Genomic DNA, 16606 nt, shown 5'->3' with positions numbered 1-16606 from the left:
GGACTGTAAAATGTCAAAATTTTCAAGCTCGCTCGCTACGCTCGCTCGCATTTAATCGTTATGCCATTCTCGTGATGTTACTGCCAGCAACTGCCAGCAGTTGCGCCCGGTGCAACCCCCTTAATTTCCAAAGCAAATATATATATATATATATATATATATTCATACATATAATCTTATTATTATATATAGCTACAAACGGCCGTTTGGGGACTGTAAAATGTCAAAATTTTCAAGCTCGCTCGCTCCGCTCGCTCGCATTTATTGTTACGTTATGCAATTCTGATGTTGCTGCCATGAGGTGCCCCCCCCCCCAATGTCTTGACCCACGGTACGCCACTGATCATCATCATTATTTATATTGTAGTAGATGTACTGTATTGTTTCTTGTTCGAATAGATAATGATAAGCATCAACAACAACACCAATGATAATGATAATAATGATAACAATAATAATGACAAGAGCAATGTTATTATTACTATTATTATTATCATTTTTATTATCATAATTACTATTATTATTATTGTTATTATTATTATTATTATCATTATTATTATTATTATTATTATCATCATTATTATCATTATTACTATTATTATTACTATTACTATTATTATTATTATCATCATCATTACCATCATCATCATCATTTTCATTGCAATTTTGCGATCATCAATGTTCCTCTTACATTCCTTCTATGCCTTGTGTCTCCTGAGATGGGGGACAACTTTGCATCTATTCAGTTGCAAAAAAAAAAAAAAAGATTGTTTACATACAACAGGTGAGGAGTGTTGCGCATAATGATATGTATTTACATGTACAAAAGAAACCTGCATACAAAACAAAAAGACGGGCATGAATGAAGATTATTCACTCGTAAGTTCGATCCTGAATATTCTGAAAATCAAAATGGAATAAATACATGTAAACAAACAAACTAGAAAAAACAGGACAAATTCATGAACATCTTTCCGCTAAAAATATACCAAGGATATTCACTTCCAATGTATACTTGAGAAACTCCTTGTATATCTATTCTCTTGCTCCCCATATAAATCGGCTTTTCATCTCATGGGTAGGCCTATACTTGCAATACTTAACGAGACAACAACACTAGATTTTTTTTTCTTTTTCTATAGCCATAAACAACACCTCGAGGCTGTTATTACAGTCAAGCAAAACTGCCGACTGATGACGGTCTAATTATTCACCTGTAGGTTTAGGAAAGTTTTACATTCCTTAAGTAGGTCTAGTCTAACTAAACGAATTACCGCCATGGAGGCTAAGTTTATGTCAGCGTTGGTTTATTTGTCTGTTTGTTTGTTTTTCTGGTCATTTGTTTGTTTGTTTTTGCTTGTATCACCATCTGGATCTAGATTTTTTTTTTTTTTTTTTTTTTTTGGAAAGGATTCCTCATTTGGAAATAAGGCCATTTGTGAAAGACTATTATGAAACTAACAATGACATCTATGTTATTCCAAATGCTATGTGTATGCTTTGATGAGAGGGCACTTGACTTACCTCGTTCAGAAAGCAGGGGGACTAATACATGTATTATCCTTGCTAGGTAAAATCGAGGGAATGTACAATGATGAAATCTTGTAGAATTCTCTTTTGTCTTATACATGTACATTTTCTTTGAATCGTTGTCCTCCAGTGAAATCACACATTGTCATCTTCTACATAGAGATGGCGGCATAACTTTTTAACAGATTGTCCGATTTTTTTCAAAGTTGATATTGATTTGTTCTGCTAGTACATTTACATGCATGCATTCACTCAATCTATTCACCTTTCTCATTAAATAGTCGGGTTAGAGTGAGCATTGCAGTATTCTGTATTAAAGAATGATGCATAAAGGTGGACTTCGCGAGAGGAGGACATGACGGATTGTCCAGGGATGTGTATGCACACTGCAGGATTCTCCTGTCTAGAGACAAGAGCCTGTCATAATAATCCAAATTGTCCAACATTATTGTTTGCAACAGGAAAAAAAAAAAGACATGGAAAGGAAAATTAAAATTGAACCACATGTAATGTTATGTTGCCGTGAAAGCTTTCTTTTTTTAAGCCCATTATTTTGTTCCAAAAGTAAATCTTATCTTTAATTTTGATTCAATTTCAATGTTATAGCTGTGTTAGTGGTCATATCAAGTTTAATGTCATAGTTTAATTTTGTTTTCTCCCTTCTTTTGCTCTCTTTTTAATAAAGTATTGTTGAATTGTTTATTTTTTCCAAATTGCTTGAGTGTTTTGCTACGTGTGATATTACCACAATTATTGTTCCTGTGATTTGAGGGTGATTCTTGCTGTGAATTGTTGGCATCTTTCCTGCACACTTGCACATGTGCATTGACCAGTTCAGCGCGCGCGCACACATACACGCACACACACACACACAGTGACAAACCATTCTAACACACATCTAGCATTACAGGTTATCTCACAAACAAAATATGTCTCCACTATATTTCACATTGTCACATGTCATCATAATTATACAGTACATCTGACACTGCACAAACTTTAAACTTATCAATATTATTCATGTTCATTCTATTGACAATTTATTCACCAAGTACACATGTACTTGCCAGTTACACATACATAAAAATGCATGCCCCCCAAAATATAATTGTACAAGGATTTTTGAAAGCTCATTCTGATCTACAGGTGGTTACAGCTTCCCTGTAGTACAGTTGTACATTGGTACAAAAATATCACAAAGGAAAGTACATGTATGTAATATTATGCTAGTGTATTCTACTTTGTATCAAATATACTCTATTAAATGAATGATTCAAAGTAGCCAGGCTCCTCATATTCATCACATTCGTGGTTGCTTCTGTCAATCACCGTGTCATTTGCATTAAATTTGGACACACAGCAATCAATTTACACAGTAATGCGAGTTCACACCAAACTTCACCTGAAAGAATATGAAAAAGCAAAACAGTTTTCAATTTCAAGAGTTTACTAGTCCTACACCTCTGAAAATGTCTCGTGACTTGTCTGTATATATTTCATTTTCTTTGGCACTTCTAGAAATGAGAGGGCAACATTGCCATGAAATGTTTTATTTCACCTCAAAGTCAACTTGATTGCAACCACTATATCATGAATACAAAATACTGTACAGCAAAGAATATATGCAATTCTTACACATCAAGCATGAAAGTACTAAGTAATCGTGTCACAAAATTCCCTCTAGTGTAAGGTTAGAGAAGCACATGTACACTTGCCATACTTTGTACATGTCTAGGGTCATACAGTCACACATTGCCATTTCAGTTTCACTGAACATCAACCCATCTTTTGGAATGAAGTTAACATGCACACATGTATAGGAAATAAAATAAACCTCTCTACATGCCAAGGCTTGGCTTTTAACCACAATATTTTGAGTAAATAAAAGTGTACAGACTCGAACGCCATCAAATTTTATATAGCTCTACTACAATTCAGTTTAACATTGAGTATACCCGACAATGCAAATGAATTAAATAGGAAAAATAATGCCTCTTGTGCCAAGGCACAGACATACAAGAAACGTCTCTTGCTCAGACAAGTGGTACCAATAGCATTAGTTCACTGAGAAATGCATGTACACATATGTGTGTATGTATGCCAAAACCCTTCTATTAGAGTTACACTCTGATTGATGCAGATCATGGACTCATGATGGTAACAGATAACAACCTTCTAGTGATCTGCGGCATACTCTTGCCTGTCCCAGAAATATTGGTGCACTGCATAGCTCCATCTCGCTTACACCAGATACACTTTGCACAAGAATCCAATACACATTCAGCCACACACAGAAAATTGGGTTGGCATTTGTTCTTCAACAACCATAGCATTCAATCACGCACGAGGCACTGAATCAACACTCAGACACATCTATTACATACTCCACATGCATGGCTATTGGGAGATTTGTGTACAGAATGAGTGACATCAGCAACTTCGGCTTCTTCTTGCCTTCTTCGAGTGCAATTCTCATGTTGTCAGGAATAGTGCACATATCTATCATTAACTTTCATCGCATTATAAGCATCAACAATATGACTCTAACTCTGAGAGTAACAGTATGTTGTAGCTGTTCTGCTGACTGACCAAGACGACAGAGTTCATGTAAACCAAGGTCACCGCGTCATTCAACTGCTTTCTCCAGCCTAGCTGGTGGCGCCTTTCCAACGTTCGTAAATAGACTTTTCAGGACAGTCAGTTCCTTTGTCAGCATCTCAACCCGTTTCTTCAGGTTCCCATTTTCCTCCTGCAGCTCACCAACTTTGCTTTGCAGCTCTTTGTTTTTCTCCTTGGTCTTCAAGCGACTCTTTCGCACAGCAATATTGTTCCTTTGCCTCTTTTCCAAGTACTCGTTGGAGTTCTTATCGAGCACTGGTCGCTTTCGCTTGCTGGAGCTGGTGGTAGGACTGGTGGTGGAGATGGTGGTGCAGCTTGCTGAGGCAGGTGCCGGGCTGTTTTGCCTGCTCGTATCTGCCGACGTCGGCATGCCCGGACTGGAGGCCACGCTCAGGCTCATGGCATTCACTTCATTCGGAAAGTCCTCTTGTGTGAAGACGGGCACGACAGCGGACGAGTCGTGGTGATCAGCACTCCCCACATGGGCCTGCGTCGTAAGCGGCATGATCACCGTCGTCGGCTGGTGAATGTTCTCGATGTGCATCGGCGTACCAGAACGATGTGTCGACAGCTCAGTGAGAGTGGGCGCCCCAGCGTCGGCAGCTGCGTTCATCAAGCTCTGGTGGCAACGCTGGGACTCGAACGGCTCCAACTGCACCTGACGTGCGGTATCACCACTGAAATTTGTCGTTCTTTGGATGTTACCAACAGGCTGTTGAAGATACACTTGAAGATCAACAGAATCCTCACAGTTCAGAAAATCACCAAGTTCAAGATGTGGCTCTTCAATATCGAATTGTTCTCGTTTGATAGCAAACTGCTTGTCACATTCAAACTCGTAGAAGTTAGCACTTGCAGGCGAATCCATGACGTCTATGGCTGTGTCTGAGGCACATTGTGACTGAACATAAGAGTAAGAGTCCATTAGATATCGTTCTTTCTCATATCAAGATGTTGAGAGAAATGAGGCTGACTGGCAAATATTCACGGCCTATTTATACAAATGACACGGCAAGTCCAGTCAAGTCTGAATTGACGTTAGACACCACTACAGCGCACAGGTATTGTCACTCGTCTCTCGTTCAATGAGCAACGCATACGAATTAGTTGTAAACTGCGTGTATGTAGCACGTATTATATACGTAGGCATCGTAATGCACCGTTACAACATTCATCCGCGGGAATTCCCTCTCACGGTATGTTTTACGCCAGCATAATGCGACTTACTTAGATAATGTAAAACACTTCTTCGAACTGATATGAAAAATAATGATTTACATTTTTCACTGTAATATCATATTAAGTCGATAATAAGGAAATTTCTACTGCAGTAATGGGAACTATATTTTTGTTACCCTACAGGCACTACTACTCAAGTAAATTTGTAGTTCGTCCGCGCATTACTAATATTAGCATGACGTTATATGTAAGGAGTGTGATTGGTTGCCTTTCCCCATATGCATGACGTAGAAGCTGTGTGCTAAATATAGAGTGATGTATTGCGCAACGTCATGAAACGTGTTCCACGCGTCTCGGCCGGTATTGCGCAACACTTCGTGTGATCGCATCAGAATTTCGAATTTTCCAGAACCAAGGTATAAACAGTGAGACACGTAAACTACATGTATGTTCAAACGTTTTCTGAGTTTGGAATTACAGGCTGTCTTGCTTATTGTTAAACTCGGGGTCACGTTTCATCAGTTTCTTAAATGATCACCACCATTAGAACTTACAAATAACGTGAATGATATCGTACAGATTGAGCCATCGCTTGCAGTATACCAATAGGCGCTTGCAGCTAAACCAAGCTCCTGTGTGGAATATTCAGCACCTGGATATAAACCAGGGCCCTGTTTGTCATGATTTTTTTTTTCTGTTTATACCGTCGACTTCACGAGTCATTGATTGTCAATGATTCACTTGACTAAGACAGATATCCAGATGACATATAGTATTTCTTTTTGTCATTCATCAGAAGAACAACATCCAGAAAAAAAAAAAGAAAACTAAAAAAAGAATGCAAAGAAAATCAGAGAAAGGCAGTTATACGTCATGCATATAGCTGTATTTTTTTAATGAATTGAATAGCTTTAACGGAGTCAGGTTCGTGAGAGGCATCCCCTATGACAATGTATGAGAACTGAGTCGTAGCAATGTTTGACAACAGTGACATGATTGTCATGAAATGTGAGTACCTGTGGAAAGCAAGGAAAAAAGACCAGACACATGAACAATAATAACAACAACAACAAATAAATGAGTTATACATTTCGTGTTAGACTTCTCTTTCATAGATATGACGAACAGAAGAAGGCCCTTACGAACTGATTTTTAGCTGTGAAACTGCTCTCCTTTCTCTCCCCCCTCTCTTAACTCACACTCTGAGTCTGTCTTCTAAAACTGTTTGAATTACTACATTAAAAATAATACAGTATCCATATATAGATATATATCAAAGTCTTAAAAACGATGGTACGCTGGTTTCTATTTAAAACAAAACTTCTCATTGTCTTCATTAATTTTACTCGTGATTTCATCCTCATGGACCAAGAAGAAATCTTTACGTGAGGACCTCACTTCACTTGTGAAGGAGAACGGAAAAGGGAGAAAGAAGTGGAATTGCCTGGAGGGAAAGACGTACCATCGAAACAAACAACATAAGCAAGTCAAAGCAAAACGAACCCACGCGCAATAAAGATAATGAAGATGATAAACAAGAACGAATGATGCTCCGAAAGAAAAAGAAATCCGGTTTTCAGTCTGTTACGCATACACGCACACACACATTACAGACAGATACATACACACTCATACACGAAGATTATGGATATGGAGGGTTATGTGGAGAAACATGTTGATTACGTCATAAAGATGCTCGTCAAACAGCCATCGTCCGTCAGAGTGATGACGCGAACGAGAAAAATCCATGGGAAGAAGTTTCAATGCATGCTACTCCAATATGAGAAATGACAGTACATGTATTCTTTTATAAGCGTAAAAAAAATCCCATCAAAATAGATCGTCTGCCTGATCCTGTATATGAATGCATCTCTAAACAGGAAGGACAACGCGTTCAACTTGTTTTGATTGTGTGTGTGTGTGTGTTTGTTTGTTTGTTTAAATAGATAAATAAATGAAGAGTTTGTTTGCAAAAACCGATAAGTCCATTTTTGAAGATTTTGAAGTACGGTCTCTGTCATAAAGTACAAAATAATACCTTTTAAATGATATATTGGTCACTACATATAAAGGTACATTTTTGAAGTTATGGTCAAAAGAAGCGAAAATTTTCTTGTTATTCTCTTTATTTTTCTTGACCTTTAATCGCAAATATCTCCATTTGACAAATCGGTTTGACTTATCGGTTTTTGCAAACAAACTCTTCAAATGTTGTTGTTCTTTTTGTGGTGGCGGCCCTGATGATAGAAATTTTGTTTTTCCTTTGCTATACCAGGCTATCCAAGTGACAATCCATCACATGCATGTTCAAAATTATTTAGAAGGTAAAGTCAGGTTTAACAAAAAGTAAAGCACTGAAACTTTCATTAAAATCTGACAAAAAAAAAAGACGCAGTAACATTGGTTGAAACTACCATGCGAAATAACACTGTTATGTCCCCCGTATACAGTACTCACTCATTTCTCGTTCAGAATAAAAGAACCAAAGACCCAGATACTGAGTATAATATGTGGATTGAATAAAAGCAGCGATACACCGTTATTAGTAGAGCACATATCAGTGAAAGTTTAAGGCAAATCGGACTATCGATTCAAAAGTTATGAATTTCTATCTTCATGAAAGAGCACTTGACTTATTGATGGTCCGTAATACCTCTTTCAGACTGAGAGAGCAGGCGAATACCTAACATTTGCCAGTGAAAAGTTGATGGAACGTGCACGTACCAAAAAAAAAAAAAAAAAAAAAAAAAATTTTGGAATTCTCTTTACATTTTCTGTGATCATGCAAACTTTATATCTTTTTGTGTGATTTTCCTCAAACTTTCACCGATGTGTTCTAGTGATATTGCTGACTCACTCAATATTCAGGCTTTGGTTTCCCCTAAGCGCAATCACGTATATGATATTAATATAACTATCTTTCATGCGGTATATAAAATCATTAAGAAACCATGTGATGATAATCGTCAAGATGTAAAAGGATTTAGTTTCTTGCTTTTTTTTTATTATAGAAGAATGTTTTATGCACAAATTGTGGTTAGAACCAGTTTTGAAGCCATGACACCATCGAATAAGCAAGGATATAAATGACCGTAATCACTTTTTTCCCTCTAAAAGCATAATTGTACATGTTGGCCTACTCGTGAATGACCATATCCTATATCTGTTATATCCTTTCTGATGTAGACGAAAATTTTAGTTCATTAGGCCTATCTCCACCAAGGAGGATATGTTTTTGCCGGCCTTGACTTGTTTGTCCGATTGTCTGTTTACGGAATAACTCTAAAACGTTATGAACAGATTTCAAGGGATCGTATAGTTTTGGTTGATACCTAATTTCAGGTTTCTAACATATTTTTGGTGAGATAATAGGAAACCTCTTATGAAATATGAAAAAGCATGTAATTCCATGAGGAATTCAACATTTATTTGATGAAAATTGGTTTTGAAATGTCTGAGATACCCAAAACAGAGCAATTCTAATAAAGTGTGGGACCCACACTTTTTGTACGATCGCTTTGTTTTACTTTTATTTTGGATGTTTCAGTCATTCCAATACCCGATCTTCATCAAATAAACTTTTGATTCCTCCTAGAATTGTATGCTCTGTACTATTTCATATAAAGTGTTTTCTTGGTATTTTGCAAAAAGTTAGAAGTCCAATTCTCATTTCCACCAATACTGTACCATCCCTTTCAGTATATATATATATATATATATATATATATATATATATATATATATTTTTTTTTTTTTTTAAGGAGAAGTTGATGATGTCACAAGGGTCAGATGATGATGATGGTGATTTTTTTTTTCTATAGTGATCCAGATAGCAGTCTTGATCATTTTATATACACACAGTTTTATTCAGTCACGGTCAAAATACTATACATGCAAACAGTTGAAATGTGCTTCAAAGCAGAGAGTATATATTCGTATAATTTGAGTCACCCTGAGGATGGATCGGAAGTTACTTTCAGAATGAAATGATACCATGCACCGGTAGTCAGAACAGTCGTCCCGATGTGAGTGCAGTGGAGAAGGAATGGCCATACAGGGAGATGCACGAAGACAAGAAGTAAGATATATATGACCATTATGCAGAACTGACTCGCTATAATATATACCGGCATTGCTGCTGGTTTAGATAGTAAAGGGCGTGAAAATACGGCGAAAGTTTGAAGAGGGGATGAAAAGAAGAATCTGCTTGTTTCACACCCATAATCAATTTCTTGCAAATTCGTAAAATTCTCTGAAACCCTGTATTGGTAACAATCAAGATTTTGTGTAGTTCCTATAAATTAAGGAGTTGTTCTCTGTCAAAATTAGTAACAAAATCGTTTCATGTTCATGATGAAGATAATGTTTTTGGCATCCTGAGAATGAGAATCAAAATTTTGAACCCACATATAATAAAGGCACTCACCTCGTTGGGATTCTGCGAAAAAAGCAACAAGTTCATTCGAAGTTAATGCATGCTGGAATGTATACATTATGAGTATGTCCAGATATCACGATATTCATTTCAAGTTAATTGGGTAGTAACATGTATTGTTTTAGAGGGATTCATCTCTTTCAGTAAAGCAACTGAAATATTTTCCAAATGATATTTCTGATTTTTTCAACTTTGTATTATCATAGTCGATCAGTAATTTTCCATACACAATATATTATTTAGTTTTGAAATGACAAATGAAAAGGTCTATTGCACAGGTTTGCATACTATGTCAGACTGTAGCATCTCAATAAATCAAAACCGAAGTCGGCACCTTTACCCCTCAGAGCAGGGACCCGTTTAATAAAGATCGATCGTAAGATTGATCTTATGTTTGGTACGATTAAAAAGTTTCGCCCATTCTACTATCGATGAAACAGACTTACGATTAGTATTGATTTTACGCTAGATTCGCAGAGTTTAGCCGCAATCGAGCGTAAGATCAATCTTAACTTCACTCTTTATGACACATCAGGCCCCAGAATGGAATGGAAAATGCCAGTACATGTATTAAGGCTCTGGAAAATACTAGTATTAGTGTGACACTAACTAGTATGTACCGATGCTGCCCTCTATGTTAGAAGAAAGATGTGTTTTGGTTGTTCTCTTCAAAAAGAGATCACGGGTTTTTCCCACTGATCTCTCTTGGAGTACACTTCATGACGCGTTTGGTCGGATTTTTTTTTTTTTTTTTCTGACATATTTGCTCTCAGCCAGTCAGATGCAAGGATTTCAGTAGCTTATAACAGTTTGTCAGAAAAAAAAAATCTGATAAAGCGCTACATAACATGTCCCCAGAGCAGTGGTTTTCCCTGAGATCCCTGCCGATTATACACTATCCTATACCTGGTTTGACGTTCTGATTTCGAGACATTTGCAGACCCTGAGCAAATAAGCAAACGCATTCAAAACGACACAAAAAGACTACAAAAGACATACAACCATGCATCAATAAGAAATGATAAAAAACAAATACAATTTGAAATTACTTTTTTGACACAAAAAAAAAATCAATTGTACCCTGATATACACGAACCGACAGTTTAAAAAAGAAAGCATTTATCTCACTATATCGCTAAATATTGTCTGAGAAAGCATATCATCTTTATTTTCTTCGTCACTGAAAGGTAAAGGTTTGTCCGTTTGAAATGTAGGTCCCCGCCTTTATTGCTCATGATGTGTGTACATGGATCTTTATTGTTATGACGTTGACGAATGTGTGAGAATACTGATATATAAGTGCTTACAGTAAAGGCATAATTTACCATTTGCAGAAGGAAAAAAAAAACAGCATTAGTGCTTTAAAATACATGTAGTTCTAAAATGTGAGTTAGGAATACAAACAACCACTGTAAAAATTTGAATCCGTATAATCGATGTTAATAAATACACAAAATGTGAACAATAGCTATGATTATGATAAAAAGATTTCCAGACTAAACCGTCTACAGTTAAGGTTTAATGAAAATAATGATATCTCCTGGGAATAATCTGTGATATCTTGAACATTTTCAAATCACGGCTCCCAAAGGTAAACATGTGTTACATGTTTACACAATGTACCTCTGTACGTTTTGCGTTTACACAGATCATTATAATAATAGTAATGACACACTACACTAACCCTTTATTCTGTCAATGCATGTCACTAAACTATGTGTGTATAGTGAGATACAACCTCAAGCTAATGTAAACATTCCATGAAGACCCCCTTATTTTTAGCATTTCAGCCCAGTGCTGGGAAGGAGCCCTTCTGTATAATCTGGGAGGTGAAAATATCCAACTCCCTAGTGTAATAATATGGAGAAAGTGCATTACAGCCAAAGGACAATTTGAAGTTGTGATTCAGGTGCATGTATATAAGGTCCCAGGGGGTGTTTCGTAAAAGCTGTTCGTTAAGTTACGATCAACTTACGAGTGACTGGTGATCAGTTGTGATGTGCTATACTTATCAGAATTTCAATAATTCAGCACAAGAACTGATCACCAGGCGCTCGTAAGTCGTTCGTAACTTCATGAACAGTTTTATGAAACAGGGCGCAGGAGTGCTTGTCATTAATGTTTGTGTGAGTAGTGCGTGCGCATTAATATACCGATGAGTAGAGACCAGATACATTGGCCTTTTTTTCTTCAAGGACTTATGTATAGGGTTAGGGTAAGGGTGTGAAAGGGTTTTGGGATTAGTTTCGAGGATTAGGATTAGGATTAGGGTTAGGGTTATGTTTGTGGGTAGAATTTGAAATAGGTTCAGGGTGCAAAATGTTATCGATTTAAAGAATGGTTCAAATGAATTGTAAAACGTAAAATACCTGCTCTTACGTGCACTACTCGGGACCATCTACATCAACTTACCTACGAAAAACAAAACAAAACAAAGCAAAACCGCCAGAATTTTAATAGTGTATGTTCACAAATGACGAAGTCAACATTTGTATAGACTGATATACGTGCAGATATCAATATTACTGTCTTTATTACCTTATTTGCTGCACAAAGTTAAATAACAAGCATGCATTGAGTGTGTTTCAGATTGTTGATCGATGACCGTTTTCAAATTCAAATTCACATGAATTTATTGGGAATTTTCTGCAAAGAACATATAAAGAACAAATGAAATACAGTTATTTCTTTTTGTTTACAAGACAATAAAACATATACAGTGTGTACATCCGAACATAACTGAGATATACATGTACAGATTAAAGAAAAGAATAAGAGAACACGTCAATTGGGAACCTCTCGGCGGGACAAACACAAAATGAATCAAATGATCTTACTGAATATCATGACAAGTTTGGAATCAGGAATTAAACTGGATTGAGCTGTAATCAATGTTTCCAGTGTCATGGTCCGTCGTATCTTGCAAATATTACGATACAGTGCTTATCACAGCCTGAACTAAAAACTCGTCAGGAACTATTCCATATTTGTAGCTAGGCAGACACAATGCAATGTAAACATCAATGTAGTCAGTATTCAGTCCCCATATACAGTCCGCAACCCTTGAGCCACATAAAAATATTTGCTCAGCGGTCAAAGGAACAAGTTTAAATGAAACGAAGACAAATTTCTAAGAACAGTTTTATATCACTGAAAAAAAAAGAGAAGTTAGTAGATATTTCGCTCGCCAGCAAAATTGTTCCATCCGTCCCCACGCATGGCTCAAAAAAAGAAAAAGAAAAACAAACAAACAAACAAACAAACAAACAAAAACACGCCTTTTTGCATTATTTATATTGACTAATGAAATGTGATTTCTTTTTTAATTTCTGCTATATTCAGCGATTTTGTATTCAATTCTACCTAGCTCCACACAACAAAAACTAAATTGCAATGTGCATGAGCTTGACAACCGTGCATGCCTCCTTGTATTGGCAGCTGGTTACATCATAAAAACGGTAATGCGGTGCAGTTCGCTGTGCTCCTACCTATGGCGCGCCAGAGGGGAATCAAATATTTATGTTCGACACCAACTAAAAAACCATTTCATCAAGTAAAATTTCATTCAACAAAAATATATTCGACAAAATATATATTTGATAAAAGATATATTCAATAAAATATGTATTTGACAAAAATATATTCAAACAAAATATATATTTGACAAAAAAATATATAGGTTTGACCAAAATATATATTTGACAAAAATATATATATATTTCACCAAAATATATTTGACCAAAATTATATTTGACCAAAAATATATTTGACCAAAAATATATTCGACAAAATATATATTTCACCAAAAATATATTTGACACAAAATATGTTTGACCCAAAATATATTTGACCAAAAATATCTGACGAAAATATATTCGACAAAATATATTCATTTCAACAAAAATCTATTAGACCCAAAATATATTTGACAAAAAGTGTTTTACATACATGGCTTTCCATACTTTCGAAAAAAAAAATCATTCGATGAACGAAAAACCATTCCATGAAAATACATTTCATGAGCTGAAATACGTTTCATGACAAAATACGTTCGACAAAACGAGTGCGCAATATTCGCTGTGTACCAAGCTGGCCCATGCGACTTGTCTACATGCAGCGCAACACGTACGCATGCATACACTGCACGTGTACCATGCATAGCACACTACAGCTAGCTAGCCCGTCATCGGCGCGGCGCAGCCGCTGGCCGCCGCGGTGGGATGCTCGATCGAGTGGTGGGTTTTGAGCGCGGTAGCTTTCGCGATTTCGATGTCGATCTAGCTCAAGACTTCACGCATGGGCCATGGGCTTCCACTGTTCTGAAAGTGGGAGTAGGAATGATCCCGCCATGGCGTTATATGCAAAAGATTCAGCACAGCTTAATCTCCGCCATTGCCAGTTGGCGAGCGCGAGATCGGGATCAGGTCGTGGCCATGGCAGAGCAACATCGGCGGTAACCGCATGCAGCAGCGACCCCAACACGTTACTGGTTACAGCGCCCCGCGCCGGGGTTACATCATCACAATACAAATACATATAGTACTATTATTTCATCACATCATCACTATACAACCAGCTCTATACCTCATCACTATACAACCAGATACATACTTCATCACTACAACCAGATACTTCATTTGATGAATCTTCAAGTCTGATTGGTTAAGAATTGGGGCATACGGTCAGCAATTACCTGTAGTTCCCACAGTACCCAAACTGACCCATATTATACTAAACTGCCCTCTTGATTTGTAGCAGCACATTCATATGCACATGTAGGGTAAGCACTTGGCTTCAATAGTGAGAGAGGTGACCAATATCCAATACAATGGCAATGCACGTGAAATGGCAGCGCAGATGTGTGAATTGGCTATCCAAGAGCTATTGCCATCAACCTACTAAATTTTCATATACAATTTTCTTCATTATATAATACATGTATGTACAGATATGAACTGCTTTTCTTCAAGGCAGTTGTTGCTATAGGTGCCCCTGTAAGGTTCCTTGGGTCATAGCACAGAGCCGAGATCCCTCGTGGTAATGATATCAACAATTCCCCGAAGAGCAGTCCATATTTGCACTCTAGGAGATTGTCATTAAAAACTTCATGTCTGAATAGATGGGAGAAGTGTTGTGTGGTGGTTAGTAGAGGTGCCATTGAACTACGGCAAACATATTCCATATGTAGTATCAAAATGTCAATAAATGTTTGTAGAATATGTTGAAGGAATTGAACTACAGTCAACCTTGCCCATGTTGAATCTATTTGGACTGAAGAAATAGCTTCGATCAGAGAAAATTCAACTAATGAGGGATTAAAATTAATAGAATGTACCGGTATAAAGAGAAGAGGACTTGAAAAGGACCTTTGACTTGGGTGATTATTTGACTTATGCGAGGCCAGCTTAAGCAAGGTTGACTGTATTTTCATTTGTGTTGGAACTTTTGCAGCAGTTATCAAAGAATGAATAAAACTGGATACAAATATAGAATCCATGTTATAAAACTTGCAAGGATGATACACTAATTTCATCACAATCATAGTCATGGATTGAAAAGGAACACATATATGCTATTATGTGCCAAGTTTTTTTTTTTTTTTTTGTATGTGAGGGGGTGTGTGTGTGTGTGTTTTCATTTGATTGCTCTTATGGTTTGTTCACTTATAGGTCTCCATACTTTCAACACTGTTATTATTCCTCGAGTACTAGTAGTATGTTGCACTGCATCTTGTATGAAAAAAACAAACAAACACCAAAACCTCTAATTTTGCAGTCATTCACCTGGAGCATATACATTTGTACTGTACTCTTCTGAGCAGCAGTAAACTAATTTGCCCATTCACAATGAACTGGTTGTTTCCAGTCGCACAACTTACAATATATATAGAAAAATTACAGTTTGTGGGATGGCGTCATTCAGTTGTGTACACAGCTATATGATGTACGTAGTAACTATCTCACTTTTTCAGTCATAAATTTATCTTGTGTATCATTCATCCACTCACGCATTCAATCACTCCTTTCACTTTGTATGCCAAGTTAACAAGGAAAGATATTTGTGCCATACCAATCACAAGATGGAAATTTAATTGCAGTCATTAACAATTCTGGACATAAAAGAAATACAAAGTTTATGTAAATAACACTGTATATTCAAATTGGCTTGCCATTATTCAACAAGACAGCTCGCACTGCTGTTGTATGTATTCCACACAACCTACTAAAGAGCTCTGAACCACACTGCTTTCACAGTAGTTTGGGTACAGTCCCTTTGTTATCAGTCCATATTTTCCATTCACAACAGACCCAAGAGATGTCACCTGTAGGCCACACAGTTTTGGGGGATAAATTGTTTCCTGTCATCAATCGCCCACTTATGGCCAGAAGTAACAAGATTTCAGAGGCTGAACTTATTTCACAGATGAGCCAGCAGGCAGTATTTCTAACATTATGGCATTGTTATTTCATGTTACTGAGTAAGATCTGAATGTTACTGAGTACATGTATTACCAGGTAAAATTTGTATGCTTACCGTTATGTTGTAAAAGTTGCATCGCAGATTACAATTTGCACTGAAATAACCCCCATATTTCTCCTGTTGAAACATGAGAGATATTGAAACATACATTTTCTTCATCAGACACTCACAGATAAAACATAATAACATATGATAACCAAAAAAGACTTGAAGCACTTCAACAATTACAACACTGATCCACTTACAATGTAACATGTAGGGGGCTTGTAGGCATGGCACATCCAGTCAATATTTGAAATATTACACTTTGAAAAGTCGCAAGTAATTAATGCAGGTTTGATTCATTTCAGAAGGGATCTTTCT

At 36.8% G+C, this 16606-nt stretch overlaps 1 protein-coding gene across 1 annotated transcript; it reads right to left on the bottom strand.

Annotated features, from left to right (window-relative positions):
• Window positions 1–2544: 2544 nt before the first annotated feature.
• Window positions 2545–5251, bottom strand: LOC140232608 (uncharacterized). The gene has a single exon (XM_072312706.1). It carries the CDS (start codon window positions 5072–5074, stop codon window positions 4157–4159), a length of 918 nt encoding a protein of 305 aa, XP_072168807.1. The 5' UTR covers window positions 5075–5251; the 3' UTR covers window positions 2545–4156.
• Window positions 5252–16606: the final 11355 nt, after the last annotated feature.

The sequence above is a fragment of the Diadema setosum genome, chromosome 9 (genome assembly GCF_964275005.1).
Source record: "Diadema setosum chromosome 9, eeDiaSeto1, whole genome shotgun sequence".
NCBI classification, from domain to species: Eukaryota; Metazoa; Echinodermata; class Echinoidea; order Diadematoida; family Diadematidae; genus Diadema; species Diadema setosum.
The sequence above is the reverse complement of the archived record's forward strand: the minus strand, read 5'-3'. Positions and strand labels throughout refer to the sequence as shown.